The following is a 16,624-nucleotide window of genomic DNA, read 5'->3' as shown; positions in this document are numbered from 1 at the left end:
AGTGGTGGGGGCCTGAGAGGCGAAGGTCCTGGCAGGTGGCAGGCTCAGTGGGGGTGAACGTGCCTGGGGCGAGGGATGAAGGGCAGCGGGGAAGGGAGGTGGAGCGGTGGTGGGCTCTGTGTCACGGAGGCCCTGTGGGGTAATAAGCAGTCCACATAAAGCACAAAAGAGAATAAATAACCCCTGACAGCTGAGTTGTGTGTGTTGGTAAATTTCTTGGAGGCTGGGTAGGGAATGTGCTGTAGGGGGCATGAGCGGAAGCAAGGAGAGCCTTGAGGGGTATTGAGAACCTGGAGGTTTTCGTCCAGGATGGTAGCAATGGGAGGGTGAGAGGTGGTCAGTGTCTGGATACATGCTGAAGAAAAACCTAACAGGTGTACTGATGGGTTCGTTGCAATGTACAAAGGAGAACAGTCAGGAATGACCCCCAACAAGGTGGATAGCAAGGCCCTCCATTGCTGTCAAGGAGCCCAGGGAAGAGCAGGCTCTGTTGAGAAGGTGACCTCCGAGAGGGAAAGTCTGGCGGGCCTCGGGAGCATTGGTCTGGGTTTCAGGGAGAAGGCTGAGGCGACAGACATAAGCTGGGTGAAGCCCGGGGCCTGGATGAGATTTCTAGGGGCCGGGTGTACACAGAGGGGCCTGAGGACTAAACCCAGCAAGTCTGCCGCGGGAGGTTGGGAAGAGAGAGGGTCTGAAGGAAGACAGAAGGGGCAGCGGGCGAGGCCAGGGAGGGCTGGGAGCCGGTGGCTGGAAGCCAGCTGGACAGCTGCTTCAGGAAGAGCCATCCTGAGCTCCGAGAAACAGAACCCAGGAAATGCTCAGAACAGACCCTTGAGTTTGGTGACCTGGAGATCTGGTGCACCTTTTATGACCTCAGGAGTGGATTCACCCCTGTAATGTGTGGCGTGGCTAAAAACCCACCCAGGGCCCCAGAGAAAGTACCGTCAGCTCTTGCAAAGAGTTTTGCCACAAAAAGGAACAGAAACAGTAAAATGAGGATATAAGACCCAAGGGAGGGTTCTTATCTCTTGTTTGTTTCAAATGTGAGAAAGTACAGCAAGCGTTATCACCATAGGAGCAGAGTTTCTGAACAGCTGGCAGGTGGAGGGAGGTCTACATTTTGTGGCCTAGTAGAGTGACCGCTTCTGAGGCCCCGGGCAGACCCATCATCATGGCAGGAGGGAAGGCAGGGAGACGGGTAGGGCTCCGTGTTGACGGCCCTGGTGGGTGGCATTGCTTCTTGGACATGGTTACTAACATGCAGTGTAGGCAGGTGACCAGTGCGTGTAAGACACCCTATGCCCAGATCGCCTACAGAGAAGAGAAGTTTCTTTATGTTAATAAGCATATCTCATACCATAGTGACTTTGTTTTACCCGTTTCTTAGAAAATTGGCACTTCGATTAGCTTCCTTCCTCTGTCTGCTTGGTTACTGGGTACAGGTCATGACATTCATAAAACATCTTAGGGATCTTACTTACCCGGCAATGGTTGCTACCTTGCTGCCTTGAATCCCTTTTTAAGATTTGTTATCCTAACACTACAACTTTAAAGCCATACTAAGAGCAATGCAAGTGCTTTTGGAAATAGAGATTATGTTCACACTGATTCAAATTTAATGCATAAGATCTTAATTTATGGTAACTTATTACTGAGAATTTTTAATTATCTCACATGTAATTGATTTGTCCTTCTCAGGTATATTTCATCAAAGAACACAATATCGTTGCGCCGTATAAAATAGAAAGGGTAAGTAAAGCTTTTCATTTATTCCCGACACTTTATATAGTGATTTTAAGCAGTAAGATTTTGTGATTTTATTAACATCTTTAATCGAATAGAAGAATAATAAAGAGTGTTTAAAGCTTGTTACCAGCAGCTATAACAGAATTACCCAAGGGAGCCATAGACTTTAGTCCAAGAGATTTCAATAAACTTTTTGACTTAAAAAATAAATGTGTCTAATAGGGGGGAGAAATAAAGCTTAAACTATTAGATTAGCAATTGAAATCAGAATGTGTGTCATTTATAAGGTCATTTGCTAACTGTATTTTTTAAAATGTTTAAGAAATATTTATAGGATATAAAATGCCCTTGAGAGCTGAATGATAATTTGTAAATTGTCTTAATTGAGAGAGCTATGAGTATACTTGCATACATTTCTGGTTTTCCAGGCCCTGTCAAGGAAGCATAGGCATCACATTTAACCGTTCTGTACATCACTTCATTCTTTGGCTTCAGCTTAATATATAGTAAAGGGATAACTCCTACCAAAAGAGGGTTTTTACGGGACCTGCATTCAGGCTGGTGCTCTGCACACGGACACCGCCGTCAATGAGGAAAAGCCACCCTCTCGGAGCAAACAGCCCCACAGGCTAAACCTCTGTCTGTCATAGGCCAGCCTGCAGTGTCTCAGCACTTGGGGAACTCGCAGACTACATGCTGTGGCTTTGAGGTTTATGCACAAGAAACACTGGCATTTACCAGTCAGAAACTGTAGATATGAGATTTAATTGCTCTCCACTGGTGCTGTTGGCATTTGGGGAAGGATGGTTCTTAATGGTGTGGGGGCATCCCTCACACTGTAGGTATAGACACCCTACTCACTGTTCCCCCTGGTGTTGAGTAGGACCTCAATGCACTGGGGTAGTAGGAACCCCCCTGCCCACCCCCACCACCCCCCTGCCAAGTTGAGACCCACTGCCTGGGGGACTGTCCCTCCCATCGCTCTCCTGATATCCACAAAGCTGTTCTTGGTCCATTGAGAAGTTATGTAAAAGGAGATGAGGGAGGTTTCCGAAGCAGAGAAGCTCTGTTGCTTCAGCGTAAACTGGGTGTGATTTTCAGATTGAAAAAGAGGGATAGTGACATTGGTGGTGACCATGAGAGATGACGGAGTAGGAAGCCCTCATTCCTCTCATGGAGACCCTGATTCAGTCAACAATACATGGACCACCAGCGCCTTTTCTGACAAACCTGGAAACCAGTTAAGAGGCCCTGCACCCCAGGTTAGCATGGAAACAGCCCCACTGGAGCTAATAGGGATGTTTGTAACATCCTTTCAATATAGTCCCACCCCCAATACCCTACCGCGTGACGGGAGGGAACTCGCAGCTCCTCCCGGGAGAAGACAGGACCATGTCCAACCGTGTGTCCAACCATGTGTCCGGGACCGTGTTCTGACTGTTGGGGTGGCTGCCCGAGGGACTGGCTTCAGTGTTGCCTGTGTTGGAGCAGTGATAGGACCCAGCATGCTCTAGATGCCTGGGGCCACCGACCACAAGGAACAGCTGGGCATCAGGCTGGCGCTCCAGGGACCTGTGGTGCAGCAGACGGAGGACAGTGCAGCCCAGCAGACGCTCCCTCAGGGCTAAGAGGAGAGAATGTGACAAATCACATCAACCATCACAGGAGATATTCACCTGCCCTCTGAGCACCTAAATGTTTGAAGCAAACATTGACAGAATTGAAGGGAGAAATTGATAGCAACACAATAAAAATAAAAGATCTCAATGCCCCACTTCCTTTTTTTTTTTTAATGTCTCTTTATTTTGAGAAAGAGCACGCAGTCGGGGAGGGGCAGAGAGAAAGAGAGAGAGAATCCCAAGCAGGCTCTGTGCTGTCAGTGTAGAACCTGACGCAAGGCTCGATCTCACGAACTGTGAGATCATGACCTGAGCCAAAATCAAGAGTTGGATGCTTAACTAACTGATGCTTAACCGGGTGCCCCTCGATGCCCCACTTTCAATAATGGGTAGAACATCCAGACAGAAGGTCAGTTAGGAAACAGAGGATCTGAACAACAGTATAGACCAGATGAACCTAAGAGACATACAGAGAACACTCCACCCAACAGCAGCAGAATACACATTCTTCTCAGGAGCACAAGGAACATTCCCTAGGACATAGCACATGTCAGGTCACAAAACGAATTTAAGAAGATTGAAGTCGTACCAGGCATCTTTTCTGACCGTGGTGGACTAAAACTAGAAATAACATAGCAGAAGGCAAGTTCACAGGCGTTACCAGCAACGACCAGTGGGTCAAAGAAGAAATGGGGCAATTAAAAAACACCTCGAGGGGCGCCTGGGTGGCGCAGTCGGTTAAGCGTCCGACTTCAGCCAGGTCACGATCTCGCGGTCCGTGAGTTCGAGCCCCGCGTCAGGCTGTGGGCTGATGGCTCAGAGCCTGGAGCCTGTTTCCGATTCTGTGTCCCCCTCTCTCTCTGCCCCTCCCCCGTTCATGCTCTGTCTCTCTCTGTCCCAAAAATAAATTAAAAAATGTTGAAAAAAAAATTTAAAAAAAAAACAAAAAACAAAAAACACCTCGAGACAAAATCGAAAACGGAACATGCCTAAACTTACAGGATGCGGCAAAAGCTGTACTGGGGGAGGTTTCTAGTGATACGTACCTACAGTAAGGGAAGGAAACATCTCAGATTTAAAAACCTAACTACACACCTCGAGAAATGAGAGAAAAACAGCCAACTGAGTCCAAAGTTGACAGAAGGGAAGAAATAATAAATGTAGCAGTAATGTCTGGCAGGGTCTGCTCCTGCCCCCTCCCCCACCCCCCAGCTCTCATTCCAGGGGGAGGAGCCGGCAGACACGGGCACAGCCCAGCAGAGGCATTGCAAATGTTCCTAAAGTAGTATGGTTGGGCTTCTTCTCTTCCCTTGATTTGATTTGTTTCCCTTCTTCTTAGGGCACAATGGAGTATGTTTTTGAATTGGATGTTTCAGGGAAAGTGGAAGATGTGGTGGAAACGTTGCTTCAGGTAAGCCAGCGCCTTCCTCGGGCATTCCCTGGGCAGAGAATTCAAAGCACACTTAGGCAGAAACTTAAAAAAAGAAAAAAAATATCTTATTTATACATCTCTCTAAAACCATAATTTCTTTTCTAAATATGAAGCAGATTTACTTGAATATGTTGCATTTGAACACTGTATGTTAGGAAGAAGTCACAGATGTATCAGAAGTGATCTTACCTGTTACCGAGGAACAGAATGATTGCTGGTTTTCATTGCTTCTAAGGAAATATCTTTGTATCGTTTCGGAGAAAAAAAAATAAATTCTTGTACATTTGTATATTGTAGCTTCACAGAGCGTCCTGCCTTGACAAACTTGGGGACCAAACTGCTATGGTAAGAGTTTCTAGAGATTAGTGTCTTTTTTGTGAATTAAATTGTATTGAGGTTTCACTCCTAAATCCTTATTTTTTAATGGTTCTGTTTTAATAGATAACCGCTATTCTGCAGTCGCGTTTGGCTAGGACATCATTTGACAAGAACAGGTAAGTTTTTAATGATTTCGTTCCCAGATTCTAAAAGCAGCAGATGTCTTCGATCCGTGTGCCTCCTTTGGCCTGTCCCAGACCGCCGATGTCACCGTCCGGGCCCCCAGACCTGCGTGTTGTCGGCAATGTCCCTGCCTCCGCTTCTCCATCCTGACTTGGGTCAGCCAGACAGGCCTGTGGACTGATGCTCACTAAGATCTTTCTAGGCCGTCAACTTCCGTCTTTTCTTTCACCCTGCTGTTGCCGGAGTTCAGGCCTCCACTGCCTTCACTCAGAACACTGTAGCGGCTGTGAGCTTGTCCACCTGACTCCAGTCTTCCCTTTTCCTATTCTCTCTTCCCTACCGAGCATGCCTTGAAGATGTGCTTTTTCTAAGGAGCTTGATTATATCGCACGTCTGTTTAAAACTCTTCAGGATTTCCAGCTGCCTGCAGGGTGAAGTCTGAATCTTACGTGGCTCAGGTCCTAGCCCTCGTGTGCGCAGTACGCGTGGTCGCCGGTGTCCTGTGGAATTCTGTGCTCCAGCTCTTTGCGTCTCTGCAGATCCTGAATCAGATGGTCTCTTCCCTCTGAGCCTTCCTGCCTGTTCCCTGTACTGAGAGCCTTCAGCCTCCTTCCTCTTTTGCATCTGGCTGACTCTTACTTATTCTTCTGATTTCAGCTTGGCTGAAGTCACTTGTTTCCAGTTGTTCTGGAAAGTCTTACCCGACCCTTCGAGCTGTGATAGGTACCTTACTAAGGTGTCCTGTGGGGACTGGGAAGCTATATTCCTACTAGCCCAGTGATTTTTTTCATTGATTTCCTCAGCTTTTCTAAGTATACAACGTATTTCCTGCAAATAATTATGCTTTTTGTACAGACCTGTGTTCTTACTGGTTTCTTGCCTTCTATTAAGTAGATCTGCATTTCCTCTCTAAACCCACTGTATCGATCATTGTAACTGTATAATAACTCTTGATATTCACAGGTTCAGGGCCTCACACTTTATTTCCCTTTTCAGTTTATGTCTTGGCTATTCTTGGCCTTATCCTGCACTTCTATCTACATTTAAAAACAGCTTGTCAAGTTCCATAAAAGAAAGCCCGCTGGGATTCTGATGGGGATTGCAATGAATCGCTCATTTATTTAGGCCTTCTTTAACGTCTTCCTTATGATTTTCTCTGTAAAGGTCTTTCCCCACTTGTGTTAGATTTATTCCAGGGACTTCGTATTTCTGACAGTGTTGTAAATGATGTCCCAAAAAGTCCTTTCCTGTTCATTGTTGATACGTGGAATGCAGTGGATTTTTGTGTATTCAGTTTGTGGCTAAACTTCGTGATCAGTGCCATTAACTTTATATGTAAATTCTTTAATATGTACAAAATCTTGTCATAAATTATTACAGTCCCTGTTCGCTAATATAACATTTAGATTCTTATTTTAGATTCTTATTTTAGATTCCTGCATTTGTAATGACTCCAGCTTAAGACAACGTAGAAAGTATTGGTTGAATAGACTCATTTATGGATTATCATATGCCAGGCTTTTGCTCCAGGCTTATGTTTATAAATGAGATTAGTTTGTAATATTCTGTTTTATTGCTATCTTTGTGAGATTTGTGACCTTACACTACATTTTAGAGTGTTGAAGGACTTGCCAGGAAAGCCATCTGGCCAATGTTTCTCTGCGTATGTTTGTTTGCTTCTCTTTCTGTTTCACCTACAAAGCATTAATTTTTCTTTCTGTTTTAATACTTGCAGGATATTTTAGGTAAATGGATTGCCAGGGGAAGAATAGCTTCCTTTTTAGGAAGGAAAAGGAATAAGAAGAATTAGCTTCTCTTGACCTACTTAGAATGCATAATTCTGAGTAGCGATTTTTTCAGTCCTGGGCTTCAGCATCGCATTAATTTTAAAAATGGCTCACTGTGGAGGTTTTAATTTAATCCAGCCTCCAAAATGTTAGGCTGAAGAATTTAGAGAAGAAACTTTTACTGTATAAAATACGATATTCCCGTGTGGTATACTTCCTCTCAAAGAAAGGAGACCATCATAGTTCCAAGGAAATACTTTCTTATTGAAGAAATAAAAGATAACTACATTTATTTTTCTCTACGGTTCATTCTGAAAATTTTCAAATCCTCACAAGTCCGAAGAATAACAATGAACAGAGATACCCTATGAGTCACCAAGGGTTAATTTGTTAACATTTTGTCAGATTTGCTTTAGTTCTTGCACGTTCTGTGTTTGTGTGTGTACAAGTGTATGTGTGTGTATATATATGTGTGTGTGTATGTGTGGGTGTATGTCTGATATTTATATTTCCTTTATACTTACATATATGTGTATATACATTATAAGTCGTGTGTACTTGTATGTAAATGTGTTACCTATAAAATATTCTTTTTCAGAATCACTAGAAATTACATTGCAAGACATGACACTTTACCCGTAACTATCTCAACTTGTGTCTTTTACAAGGATCTTCTCTGGCACCCCTCCATTTTGTTACAGTACTCAAGTGGCAATCATTCTATAGCATCATGTAATTTATAGTGTCATATTCAAGTTGCCCCCATATGTACCCCAAAAATCCCCTTGAAAGTCTTTTATTTTGGACTAATTTGGGGTATAAAGGAAAGGTGTAAAGATAGCACACAGAGTTCTACAACTCACCTGCTTTCTCCTGTTGTTATATGGTTAGTCTGTCGATGTGGCCATATTTGGTTGGACAGATTCCTAGATTTGTGATATCTTTTGTTGCTGCTTAAATGTTTTCTTCCAATTATTTGTTACTGGTATGTAGAAATACAGTGTTCTGTTGTTGTTGTTGTTGTTGTTGTTGCCTGCTTTGATTTTTACATCCACCTTGTATCCTGTGACATTTCCAGGTTTACTCATTAGTCCTGGTGGGTTTCTGTAAATTGCGTAGTTTTCTGTATACGTAATCGTTTCATCTGTGAATAATGACAGTTTCACAGAAATCCTCATGGCTTTTATTTCTGCGTTTTGCCTCATTGTGCTCTTTAATTAATGGATGTGATGGGAGCACATAGTTGCCCTGTCCTTGATCTTACTGGAAAAGGGTTTGTTTCACCGCTGAAGAATGAGGCTAGCTCTAGGTTTTTTATAGATGCCCTTCATCAGAATGAGGAAGCTCCATTTTATTCCTGGTTTGCGGAGAGCATTTTCAATAATAGGTTTAGAGTTTTGTTAATTTTTTCTTCTGCACTTCTTGAAGTGATCATTTTTTTCCCACTTTATTCTGTTAATGTTGTGAATTACATTGATTGATTCTTTTTTTCAATGTTCAACCAACCTTATTCATGGGATAAATCCAACTTGATCATAATATATTCTCCTTTTTTATTGCTTGATATTACTAGGTTTGCTTTGCTAGTATTTTGTAAAGGATTTTTGCCTCTGTGTTCATGAGGGATGTTGCTCCATAAATCTTTAATGTATCTGTCGGGATTTGCTATCAGGGTTCTATTGGCCTCATCAGATGAGTTTACCAATGTCCCGTCATCCTGTTTTCTGAAAGACTGCTCGTCAGATTGTATTTCTTTCTTAAGTTTTTAACAGAATTCATTGGTAAAGGCATATAGGCCTGAGGGCTCTTACTCATTTATTTACTAGACACGAGACTGTGTATGTTGTCTGTTTCTTCCTGTGCCTGTTTTGGTTACGCTGTGTTTTTCAAAAAATTTGTCCACTTCATGGCACATTTATTGGTGTGAAATTGTTATTGTCCTTTTAATGTCAGTAAGGTCTGTCGTGATGGTCGTCCCTCCTTCATTCCTTACATTGAAGCTGTGTGTTTTCTCTTTTCTTTCTCTGCCAGCTTTTCCAGGGCTTTGTCAATTTTATTAACCTTTCGAAGAACCAACTTTTGACTTTACTGATTTTTCTCTGCTTTTCTATTTTATATAAAATGGATTTCCCCTCTTTGATTTCCTCCCTTCAGCTTCCTTTGGGTTTAACTGTTCTCTTTCTAGCTTCTTACGAAAATCAAATCTTTTTGTACTTACATGTACTTTCACGTAAATTGACCTCTAAGCACTGCTTCACCTGCAGCCCACACATTTTATGTTTTCACTGTCATTACTGCAAAAATATTTTGTAATTTCCTGTGCCATCTCTTCTGCGACCCATGGATTATTTAGAAGTGTGTTATTTAACTTCAGCCTATTTGGGGATTTTGTTATTATTGTTACCGACGTTCAGTTAAATACCATCTTGGTTCAGAGAATACGTTCCATATGACTCCAGTCTTTTGGTACTGTTGAGATTTGCTGTCAGCCCAGCACATGGGCTGTCTTGGTGAAAGCTACATATGTCCCTGAAAGGAAGGTGTGCTGGGCAGTTGTTGAATATAGTGTTGAGTAAATGCCATTTGGTTCCACCTGGCTGATGCTTGTTTTGATCATCTATACTCTGTCAAGTTTTTGTTGATTTGTTTTATCAGTTACCACGAGAAGGGTGTTAAAATTGCCAGTAATGATTGTGGGATTATTCCCCTCCCATTTCTGTCAGTTCATGGCTTGTATATTAGGAAGCTATATTGTTAGGTTCACGTACATTTTGATGTGTAATGTCTTCTTTTTTTCAAATGTTTATTTTGACAGAGAGACAGAGAACGTGATGAGTGGGAGAGGGTGAAAGAGAGAGAGAGGGAGGGAGAGAGGGAGGGAGGATCCCAAGCAGGCTCTGCACTATCAGCCCAGAGCCCGACACAGGGCTCAGTCTCACGAACCACGAGATCATGACCTGAGCCGAACTCAAGAGTCAGATGCTCAGCCGACTGAGCCAGCCAGGCGCCCTAGATGTGTAATGTCTTCTTGATGCCCTGAACTCTTCATCATTATGAAGTATCCCTCTTTATCCATTTGTCTTGAAGTCTGCTTTGTCCTCTCCTAATCTGGCCATACCAGTTCCTCATATGGTATGATGGCATGGTATTTCCTTTTCTGTCCCTCTACTTGTAACCTGTCTGTGTCTTCATTCTGTTACCAAACAACACACACTTTATGTAGAGTCTTGCTTTTCATGCAGTCTGACACCCTCCCTTTTTAATTGGGATGCTTAATTCATTTGTAATTATGTGTTATTAATATAGTTGCTTTTAAATCCACTATCTCAGTATTCGTTAGCATTCCATTTGTTCTTGGCTTTTCTGACTCTCCATTCTTGCCTTCTTTGGGGTAAATCTGATATTTCTAAGTAGTCCATTTTGTCTACTGTCTTGACTTCTTAAGCTGTGCCACTTTGTATCATTTTTAGTGGTTGCTCTAGAGATTACAGTAGGCACCTGGGACCATAGTGTATCTTCAATAATATTACACTACTCTACAACAATGTAAGAGCTTTGCAGCAGTGTATTTCCATATGGCCTCTCCTGCCCATAAGACCTGATCTTATGGTCTTATATTAAATTTCTACATCTAGCATGAAGCCCATAACCACGGTGTTCTTATTTTTGCTTCAAAAAAAAAAAATCATTTGATTTTTAAAAGAATTTAGCTACGTACATGTGTGTATGTAAACTAAAGATACAGAAAAATACATCTTGTTCCATATACTCAGATATTTAAACATGTACTCATTCTGCAACTCCAGTGTGTTTAGTCTCCTTTCTCCTCAGGTTGAAGAACTTTCTGTCACATTTCTTGTAGTGCAGGCCTGTTCAGTGACTTCTTTCGGAGTAGGTCTCTCTGAATATATCTTTATTTCCCCTTCATTTCTGAAGGGCATTTTTGTTGGATATGGAATTCTGGGTTGGTTTTCTTTTCACTATTTTAAAGATTTGTGTTCTTTTGTATGTCGGTGTCCCCTGTTTGTGGTGAAGTCACGTCATGTGTCGTCCTGTTGCCTGAATGTAAGGTGTAGTTCTCTCTGTGCTCATCCTGCCTGGGGACCTCAAGGTTTTGGGGTAACATGAGTCTAGAACCCGTGTCTCTCGTCGGTTCTTCCGCATTCTCTCCCTCAGTATTTCTTCTGCCCCATAGTCAGTCTCTTCCCCTGGAACTGGAGTTATGCCTATGTCAGTGTGTTTTGTATATTCCCTCAGCTGTCAGATACTCTGTTCTGTTCTTTTTTTTTGTATCATTTTGTTTCAGGCCACTTTTTATTCACCCATTTTCAGCCTGACCTGACTTCTTCCCTGCTATGTCCGGTCTGTTCAGCTTGTTTAATTAATTCTTCATTTCTCCTATCCAGATTTTTCATTCCTAGCGTTTCCTCTTGGTTCTTTCTCCTAGTTTTGATTCCTCCGGTGAAATTCCCTTTCTCTTCACATATGTTCTTCATCTTCTAGATATTTAGCGTGTTTATGATCTTGAAGTCTCCCTCTGGTGGATCCAACCTTGAGTCATCTTCCATTGAATCTTTTCTCTCAGGAGCATGGGTCATATTTTCTGGATTCTTTGTGTTTCTTGTAACTTGTTATCGTGTGTTGAGTATTGGGTTTTAAAAAGAACCGTGGAGACTGAACTAAATACTATTTACCTCCAAAAGTAGTTGTGCGCCCCCTTCTTCTGTCCGGCCACCTGTGCTGAGGCTCTGACAGGGTGCTGACCATGTCACCCCTGATCGAGGGGGGTCAGGGCTTCATTGCAGCCCTCGTTCCATTCCCCGTCTCTGCTGCGGGCGATTGAGACTTCCTTCCAGCAGGGCTTGGGATCCGAGCCCTCAGAGGATCCCTAGAGCCATCTTTATGCCGTGGAGCTGAACCACCTGCTTTCGGAGCCGGGGGCGACCTCCCTCTGCTTTCCCCCCCGGTTGGCAGCATCTTTGCCCCTCCGCTCTCAGTCCTGACTCTGCCTCCTGCTTCCCTGCAGACCTCTCTCCATCCTGCAGCCCTTCCCCTTCTAACACAGGTCATTCCTCTTCCCACCACCCAGCTGTTTCTCTCTTCTTTAGGCTTCTTTGCATCTAAGCTTTCTGATGGCTTTGTAAAAGGCTTGTGTAGCCCTCCAGCTGGTTTTTGTGGTGAGGGTGAGAGCCCTGAGGTCCCCTTGACTTCTCAGGGAACCTCAAGTCTGTCCCGCGGGCTTTTGTCCCATTGTTACTTGCAGGGGAGATTTTTTTTTTAATATTTATGTATTTTTGAGAGAGAGACAGAGAGCCCATGTGTGCACATGTGCAGGGGAGGGGCAGAGAGAGAGGGAGACGGGGGATCCGAAGCAGGCTCCCCGCCGTCAGCACGGAGCCCTGCACGGGGCTCAAACCCACGAATCAGGAGATGATGACCTGACGCTGAAGTCAGATGCTTAACCGTCTGAGCCACCAAGATGCCCCAGGGAAGATTTATTTTTATCCCAGTTACTTTTACAAAGGAATTGCTTTAAAATATCGATGACATGGTTGTTTCCCCTCTATTTTGTTTTAGTTAGTAAAAAAAAAAAAAAAAAAAAAAAAGGAAAATGAGCTTTTTTGACTAAACGATTTAGGAGGAGGTAGTGGAAAAATCATGTGCGACTGGATTTTCTGCAGTAAATCCACAAAAGAACTACCTTGAAACTGACATGCAAGCGATTATAATTATATACTCATAGCCTCCTAAAGTAGAATGTGAAGTAAATGCCATTTCTCCTAAGTAGAATGTGAAGTCCCAGAAGACTTATGGGACTATAAAAATAGGGCTTAGTGGCCCCCAAACAGCAAAATACGTTAATCTAAGAATAGTTTCAGGGCACCTGGGTGGTTCAGTCAGTTGAGCACCTGACTGTTTTGGTTCTAGTTATGATCTCATGGTTGTGGGATCGAGCCCTGCGTCAGGCTCTTTGCTGAGAGCACTGAGTCTGCTTGGGATTCTCTGTCCCTCTCTCACTGTCCCTCTGCCGTGCGCGCGCTCTCTCACAAAATAAATAAACTTAAAAATAACGGTTTCAAGGCCAGTTTATGTTGGGAGGAAGAAGAGTTGAGGTATAAGGGATTATTTAGTATAATTTACTTGTCTGTTTTCTGTGATACATAAGTTCATCTGTTGTTGTTTTTTTTTTAAGTTTTCATTATGCCATTTAAAAGAATGTCAGGGTTTTGTGTAAAGAATGCCAGTTTTATTTAAGCGACCAATTTAGATTACCGTTGTTCTTGTATTAAATGTCGTGTTTAGACACCTCGTGCATAGTCAGGCTATATAGCTCCCTTAGAGAAAGTTAAACCTAGAAATTCGATTGATTTCTGATTTTTCTTGCTTTTGCTGCAAACTGTATTGTCAGATTCCAGAGTGTTTCTGAAAAGCTGCACATGGAATGCCAGGCAGAAATGGTGACCCCGCTGGTGACGAACCCTGGACACGTGTGCATCACGGACACAAACCTGTATTTCCAGCCTCTCAACGGCCACCCGGTGAGGAAGGAGACAGGGTCAGTGGGACGGCTGTGTTAGCACCAGACTACTCATCCTCCCTGTGAGCCTGACCTCGCGGTTACAGTGTTCCCCTGTCCTGGCGAGGATCAGAATCTGCCCCCTCCCCTCCAGCAGCTGCGTGTTTAACAGGCCTCCCTGTGTCATCTCGAGGCCTGCTCATCCAGATCTGAGCTCTTCTGATGTCTTTTCCGTAATTTGGGGATCACGTGTTCTCAGTGTGGTGAAAAGAAACCCTGCCCCTCCCACTTTTAGTGAAGAGTCAGTGGAGGTTTGTTACAGCTTTCTACTCGGAAGCACTTTGAGAAATGGATGTTTTCTGTACATCTGTTTATGCGTTTGTATATGCGGTATATTTTGTTTTTCTTTAATGAGGAACAAACTCAGGTCTCCATACGCAAAGGAGCGAATGAAGTGGCCCTCTGCCAGCTAGCACGGGGTGTGTGTGCAGATGCTGGAATGGGGCATCTGTAGTGCTTCTGCTCTGGAAACAGGCTCCTCTTTCACAATGACTTTAGGCTTACTGGGCCAGAAAGTGAACTTGAACTCAGATTTTCACACTAAAAGTTTGTAAAGATTTGTAGCTTTCTCTGGATCTCACCCCTTTTTGGCCTGGTTCATTAGAAGAACGGAAATCCTAATATACCATGATAAGGCAGTCGGACCATTTGGTGCGACTTTCAGCTTAAAGAACGTGTTTTCTGTCGTAGGATGCTGCATCCTGGAAATTCTCCAGGCTGGTTACTCAGTCACTATGTCACTAAAACATCTAATACTTTTGTGTGAAAAGTGGTGCTATGACAATTTTGTCCACCAGGTGGCGGGGCACCCTCACCGAGCCCCGCGGTAGACCCTATGCATTGCTGATGGGCGTTCTCTCCTGGTGTAATACTTGGCTTGGCCGCTACTGTTACTGTGGCTTGGGTCCAAAACCTGTAGGAAAATATCTGAGTATGTGCCATAGCTTGAGAATCCACAGTATGAGCACACATCCCCTCCCAATCTCTGGGCCAGGATCCTTGACCAGTCTTCAGGCAGTTTCCACAGTTGCGCATCCTGGCCTCTGCGGGCTCCTCTTCCCTCTCATTCGGGAAAAGCACGGATGTGTCACCTTTTAGCCAATCTCCGTGGCTTTTTTTTTTAAGTTTAGTTATTGATTTTGAGGGGGGGGGAGCAAGAGGGAGAGAGAGTGGGGGAGGGGCACAGAGACAAGGAGAGAGAGAATCCCAAGCAGGCTCTGCCCTGTCAGCATGGAGCGGGACGTGGGGCTCAGTCCCATGACCTGTGAGACCATGACCTGAGCTGAAACCCAGAACGGAACCCAGGGTTGGAGGCTTAACTGACTGAGCCACCCAGGGACCCCTCAGTGGCTTTTCTAACCTTGCTCTCCCCTTACTAGTGTTTTAAGCCTTTAGAGAAGCAAGAAAATATTCTTCCTCATAAAGAACAAAACTTTTAGAGGACCTGCTTAATAATGTAGATGTTTATGAGCCTTAACACAATGTAATTTTTACAGAAATAAAGATGATTACAGAAATAAAAAAAGATGTACTGTGTCAGTTGTAAGCAAACCATTGATCTATAAAAAGCAAAATTCCTGAGAAGTTACCTGTACCAGCACGTTAATATTCCTTGTCACTCAGCAGCAGCCTGGCAGTATCCTGAGCGATAGATTAGCACATTTATCATATTTTGGGTACTGAGTGAAGGTAACAGAACTTGTCCAAGGTCACAAAGTTCGTGAAAAAGGGCAGACCAGGGGCACCTGGGTGGCTCAGTTGGTTGGACATCCGACTTCGGCTCAGGTCACAGTCTCACAGCTCGTGAGTTCGAGCCCCACATCCAGCTCTGTGCTGAAAGCTCAGAGCCTGGAGCCTGCTTCGGATTCTGTGCCTCTCACTCTGTCTCTGCCCTGCTCGTGCTCTGTCTCTCCTTCAAAATTAAATCAACATTTTAAAAACAAATAAAAAAAAAAAGGAAAAGAAAAAGGGCAGAACAGCATGTAAAACCAGAAGTGGAGAGAGTGCGTCTCTGTGCCTGTGTGGGAGATGGGCAGAGAGAGAAGGTGAGAGAGAACCCCAAGCCGGCTCCACACTGTCGGCAACAGAGCCCGAACTGGGGCTCGATCCCACGAACTGTGAGACAATGACCTGGGCTGAAACCAAGATGCTCAACTGACTGAGCCCCCCCAGGCGCCCCATAAAATCTCCCTTTCCAGTTGTTCACATGTAACGCTTTGGAAAAGCAAGATTTGGCCCTTTTTTTTCACCTTTCTGATACTAAAGGACAGCTTCTAATTGTGTCAGAGTGTTGATGTCTGAAGCTGCCTTTCTACTTTTAAAGAAACCCGTGGTGCAGATAACACTCCAGGATGTCCGCCGCATTTACAAGAGGAGACATGGCCTCATGCCTTTGGTGAGTTCGTGTGGAGTGTCCCTTCTGGGTGGAGGACTGTCATGTCTTCAGGTTAGCCAGTGGTTTCTCCACTTGTACACACCCAGGGCGTGGTTGAAAAGTGCAGGTATGTTGTCATAAGCACATTGACTCTGAGTCTTTCTTTCAGATGAGCTGTGTGGGTGCACACACACACACACACACACACACACACACACACGTCACTAAATCAAATTTATATGTAGAGATTATAAATAAATAAGACCTACAGATAAAAAACAAATGTTTAATTGAAAGGCTTTTGTACTTACGTAGCTTGTTTTGAGATTGCAGGGTAAATACAACGCTATTTACTTTACTGTTTTCTTTCTGAATTTATAGGGCTTGGAAGTGTTTTGCACCGAAGATGACCTCTGTTCTGACATCTACCTGAAGTTCTATGAACCTCAAGACAGAGATGACCTCTATTTTTATATTGCCACGTATCTAGGTTTGGTGCTCACCCTTCATTGTATCTATTCTTTCTATTCTGTTCATCTTCTAGTTGAACTCCTAAGTGCCTGGGGTAGGAAGTAAGAAGCTTGCTAT

The 16,624-nt window shown here is 43.8% G+C and overlaps 1 protein-coding gene across 1 annotated transcript in view; it reads left to right on the top strand.

Moving 5' to 3' along the window:
* NSMAF (neutral sphingomyelinase activation associated factor) overlaps window positions 1-16,624 on the top strand; it is a 62,899-nt gene that overhangs the window by 24,856 nt on the left and 21,419 nt on the right. Inside the window, exons 6-12 of the mRNA XM_023248601.2 lie at window positions 1,699-1,749; window positions 4,705-4,776; window positions 5,095-5,142; window positions 5,239-5,291; window positions 13,495-13,624; window positions 15,986-16,057; window positions 16,418-16,526. Of these exons, the coding sequence (XP_023104369.1) occupies window positions 1,699-1,749; window positions 4,705-4,776; window positions 5,095-5,142; window positions 5,239-5,291; window positions 13,495-13,624; window positions 15,986-16,057; window positions 16,418-16,526 (535 nt within the window). The remainder of the gene's footprint in view (window positions 1-1,698; window positions 1,750-4,704; window positions 4,777-5,094; window positions 5,143-5,238; window positions 5,292-13,494; window positions 13,625-15,985; window positions 16,058-16,417; window positions 16,527-16,624) is intronic.

Source organism: Felis catus, chromosome F2 (genome assembly GCF_018350175.1).
Source record: "Felis catus isolate Fca126 chromosome F2, F.catus_Fca126_mat1.0, whole genome shotgun sequence".
NCBI lineage: Eukaryota > Metazoa > Chordata > Mammalia > Carnivora > Felidae > Felis > Felis catus.
This window is presented reverse-complemented; position numbering and strand designations above follow the sequence as displayed.